The sequence below is a fragment of the Limulus polyphemus genome, unplaced genomic scaffold (genome assembly GCF_000517525.1).
Source record: "Limulus polyphemus unplaced genomic scaffold, Limulus_polyphemus-2.1.2 Scaffold8714, whole genome shotgun sequence".
In the NCBI taxonomy this organism is placed as follows: domain Eukaryota; kingdom Metazoa; phylum Arthropoda; class Merostomata; order Xiphosura; family Limulidae; genus Limulus; species Limulus polyphemus.
The window spans coordinates 13,850-18,988 of NW_013674324.1; the positions used below are offsets into that span (position 1 = coordinate 13,850).

The 5,139-nt window shown below is 35.5% G+C and overlaps 1 protein-coding gene across 1 annotated transcript in view; it reads right to left on the minus strand.

The window, feature by feature from the left end:
• Positions 1 to 5,139, minus strand: part of LOC111083239 — a 26,462-nt gene that overhangs the window by 13,703 nt on the left and 7,620 nt on the right. Inside the window, exon 3 of the mRNA XM_022379614.1 lies at positions 2,294 to 2,395. Within this exon, the coding sequence (XP_022235322.1) occupies positions 2,294 to 2,395 (102 nt within the window). The remainder of the gene's footprint in view (positions 1 to 2,293; positions 2,396 to 5,139) is intronic.

The following is a 5,139-nucleotide window of genomic DNA, read 5'->3' on the forward strand; positions in this document are numbered from 1 at the left end:
TTAAAGAAAGCCAGCGATATAGATAGATAGATTGAAGAGATAGATAATTTAGTCAAGCGTACTGTGGGGGTGCAAGTAAAGTATGTGAATCGCCGTGATTTATAGCGTGTATTATAAAGGTTGTTAAGTTTAGAGTGACTGTGGAAATTCTGTGTATTACAAAGTTGTATCGAGAAAGAACAAACTAGCTTTAATTAAGAAAGAGCTTGTATCGCTGAAGTTCCTCGAAAAGAATTTATACCGGAAATTAACAAACGAGCAGAGACGTAACAGTATTAAATTATTAACCCTCCGTATACCACATTATTTTCACTTTACATATACCACCTGGTGTGTATTCGCACCCCAGCCCAAAAACATATTTAACTGAATATATGTTAGGCAACTGATAAAAAAAATCTCAATACTCAAAGAAAAAAACGATTTTTTTAACACAATTTATTACAGAAGTTGAGGAATTGAATCGTATCACCAGTATCTCTTCGCTGACGTCTCCGCATTCGCGCTTAATTTTCACATTCTGGCTCAAATGATTTGTTTTTGTTTTTGAATTTCGCGCAAAGCTACACGAGGGCTATCTGCGCTAGCCGTCCCTAATTTAGCAGTGTAAGACTAGAGAGAGGGCAGCTAGTCATCACCACCCACCGCCAATTTTTGGGCTACTCTTTTACCAACGAATAGTGGGATTGAGCGTCACATTATAACGCACCCACGGCTGAAAGGGCGAGCATGTTTGGTGTGAGAGGGATTCGAACCCGCGAATCTCAGATTGCGAGTCGAGTGCCTTAATCACCTGGCCATGCCGGGCCAAGCTCAAATGAAACGTAGTTTTTTTTCTGCTGAATATTCTTCAATTTGAATCACTGTATCCCGACGTTCAACCTTGAAGCGAGATGTGTAACAGAATCAACGTTAGTAGAATGTCTACTTGATTACATAGGTTTGTCGTCGGCTTATATAGGTCTTTACAGAATGTTCAAGAAATTTACAGAACATTCCAAAGAAGCTCTAAAATGTTTTGGGAATAGAGGTCTATTAGTTTCCTGCACATTTCATGGAAAAGGTTACGTCATAGACCTAAAACAAGATGGGGTAAATGTATTCTATGTTATATAAATAACTATAAAAAGAAATCAAAACATTCGTAATACAAAACACGTGGTGTTAGAACGAGGATTTGTGGTTACAAAGGGTTATAATAATGAGGATGACGAAGGTACAGTGTGTCATAGCCGCTCTGCCTCAATGTGCGCTTAGTAATATAGTGAAAATCTAATGGAGCGCAATTTCACCCTAGATGAAACACACAGCTGACCTTATTAACAGATATCTATGTCGGGTGTGACCTACTGGTTTGCGTGTCAGAATGTGGGTTGAAGGATACAAGGTTCGAGACGTGAGGCCAATGAACACGCTCCGCACTTTCAGTTGTTGGCGTAGCGTATTATAGCAATGACAGTCAATCCTTTCCAAGAGCCGGACAAAGCCCGTATAGCAGCGGCACATGCTGCCAGTTTCCTTACAGTATCTGAATAATTTTATCATCCAAATGTTTGAATTATGTGTACTGGTACAATGCATCTTCATCCGAGGTGCCTTTTTATATGTAAGAGCTGTATACTTTTTTTTTCTTCTTCATAAATGATCGTAAAATAAGAACATCCCGAAAACCTTGAGAGACTAAATAATTACAGACCAAGATGGAATATCAGGTGCTTCAATGCTTTATAAACACTATGGAAATATCGCCTTCTTCAGGAACCATATATATATACACACACACACACACACTTCTAAAATACCGTTTCCAGCTGTCGAAGTACGGCCTTCTCCGTGGTATTTCCCCAGTGATTAGTACTTAACACACTATCGATCATATTGTGCCCCTATTATGCGTTCTGGATGGCCAGAATGTGCCACATGTGTTAAGGATCATATAAAACGCTGAAGAAAGTAACATTTGCCGCGAAAACCCCACCCTCTTGATCGTAAAGTTTCGTGTGTTGTTTACTGTAGTATTTAGATCAGAATTCGACAGTTGTTAAATAACTTCATATAAATTATGTACTAACATTTTTTTTATTCGGAGGGTGAGGATTAAAATAATGGTTTGGTATTGATGCGTTGAAAGTGTTCTATTATTATTTTATTTTTTTTTGCCCAACGTATACACTACACATTTCATAATTTATTGACATACACGATAATCAGATAATGGTATAATATTATTGCTATATTTGAATAACAAAATATTTATCGGCAAGTTAAAATATGTCGGTTTATATATACTTACTATGTTAACGAGCTCGTTCTTTCTGCTCTTTTCCGGATTCCAGCTTTGTCGTATTTCTACTGCTTTATTGAGAAGAACGCATTGTGTCACGCTGGAAGGACCCTGTATTGGTGGCATAAAAACAATTCATCACAGGCCAGGTCACTGAGATTTAAGTAACATATCAAACAGGAGAATTAATAATAATGTCGAAGAATTGAAACTAATGTTAACCTGAAATGTTTGCACTTAATTAGTACAATGTAATTATAATGGAATATGTAAAGCAGGTAGGTAGATATGATGGTACCACTATTATTATCCCAATATTAGTACTGTGTAATTCTTAAGGGAATATTATTATTCCAATATTAACAACTGCTAACAGTTTTACCAGATCTTTGTAGGCACCCTTATTTAACATAAATCCAACTAATCTAAACCATTATTCGAAAAAAAAAAGTTTGCGTGTGAGTTCAATTATAACTGGTGAACAACTGGATCAATTGCCACAAAAATGGGCATGTACCGTTAGAGCCCTCGGAGTGGCATAGAGGGTCAGCGTTCATAAATGAATCTCCTTTGACACCCATGGAAACCAATACGTTTTCCCCGTGCGTTGAAAGTGTGTCAGCTAATAATAATCAAAATAAAAAATATAAGTAACGAAAGATTCTGAGTTTTATTAAATACCCAGGTGCTGTGCAAAAATAACACAAATAATGATTTGTTGGCTGTAATATGCTTCATTATTATATAGTATACTTTTTCCGAAAGGGTCACTTGTTTTAACCACTCACACCACTATACAGTATTGTTTTGTCTGTCAGTCAGTCAGTAGACACTAAAAAAAGACGTCCCATAAGGGACGCTTAAAATTACAATAGTAAGTAAAACGTACGCATGCCATGAATCACGGGAAGAATTATGCACTCTGTAGGCATGACATATGAACTTCAAAAGCAATAAATAAAAATATTTGTTACTCTTAATTTTGATTCTACGTACTCCTGAAACAGAACACATCCCTACGCAAGTACATGTAGTAATAGTTCTTAGTTTAAACAAAACAAAAAAAAAGATATTGTTTAAATCACGTATTGAATACACAACATCACAGATAGCCCTCCATTAAATAGATTTTTTTTAATCTAATTTCAGACTGTCCCTTTTATAGAAGATATGCATCATCATACCTGACGGAAAATCATACATTTGTGGGAGAGGGGGAGGAGGAGGAGAAAGGTTTCATGTGAAAATGTGAGTGGGGAAATGTTTCTTAAACGGGGGGATTCAAATGAAAATTGCCCCCGGTGGCACAACGGTACATCTGTGGACTTACAACGCTAGAAACCGAATTTCGATACCCCTGGTGGGCAGGTCACAAATAGCTCATTGTGTAGCTTAGCGCTTAATTTCAAACAACGTCAAATAAAGATGGGGAAATTTTATGTTCTCTATAATATGATTCTTACAAATGTTTTGATTATTTAACCTATTTGTTAACATTGAATGATGCAGTAGCCAATTGCACAGATTTTAGTTTTAATCATAAGTCCCACACCAGAAATATATTAACTTTATAAAGACCACATGGGTGACATTGTGTCATCCATTTTTGTTCTCATACTTAAAATACTTAATATAATTGCATTCACCTCATTCTACGTATAATCATTAACTGATCAATAACCTTGACAGATATCTTTCTAATCCCTATCTTATAATGTTGTTTTCTCTTTCATTCTTACCTTCATCTGATGCTTTATATCCTAAAGAAGTGCAGGAAATGATACTGTATTTGCCAGCGTACAAGACGATACTTTTTACTCTTAAAACAATGCATCATTTCACCCCTCGTCTTATACACAGGTTCGAAAATAGCGCAGTAACTCTCTAGTTAACAGCATATTTAATCAAAAGTACGTTGTTTCTTTTACTTTTGTTTGCTTTTTTTGCATAAGTGTGTTGACATCATGCCATCTACTGTGTTACAATAACATATTTGTAATTGTATCATTTGTCCCGATTCTTCATAACTAGAAATTATTTATCTCACATGCTAGTTACAATTAATTGACATTTATGATTTGAAATGTATTGATCTCGTGCTTCATACGTAAATATTGCTAATATTGTATAAAAGGTTTCTGTAACTACACTAATTTTGCAAACACGTTTTTATAATAGATCACTATATCTTAAAGTTTAGTCGTTGTTTTTTTTTTTTGTAATAGAAAAAGAAGCTAAACTGTGGTGAAAAACTTTGTAAAATTATGTATAACATGTTTGTGACTTAAGATATGCCGCATTGAACTGTCTGTAGCGTTTGAAGAGCATAAAAAACAACACTTGTGATTGTATTGATTAGACTAGAGCGCTGGTTAGCATATCTTAAAAATAACTTCTAATAATTTCTTTATAAAAGTAACATCCTAGATTTGCTTGGCAATAGAGGTCATCCTATACACTGAACCCCAAAGAAATACACTTAATTTGTATATAAGTTGAGCTTTCACATTTGTCAGTTTTAAAAAATAATATTGTTACGTCTCTGGTCGTTTGTTAATTTCCCGTAAAAATTCTTCCCGACGAACTTCAGCGATACAAGTTCTTTCTCAAATAAAACTAGTTTATTCTTCCTCAATACAACCTTGCAATACACAGTGACTTTAACTTAAACACTCGCTATAATTCACAATGATTTACACAGTTTACTTACGGCCTGACTCGATTATCTCCGTTATCAATTTAACTGCCGGCTTATATACCAAAATAGAGGGCGTCTAGCAAACGCTGGGACATTCGTGAGGTTCCCCGATCCTTCTAGAATCTCATCACGTGTTACCAGCGTCACGTGACTTCCG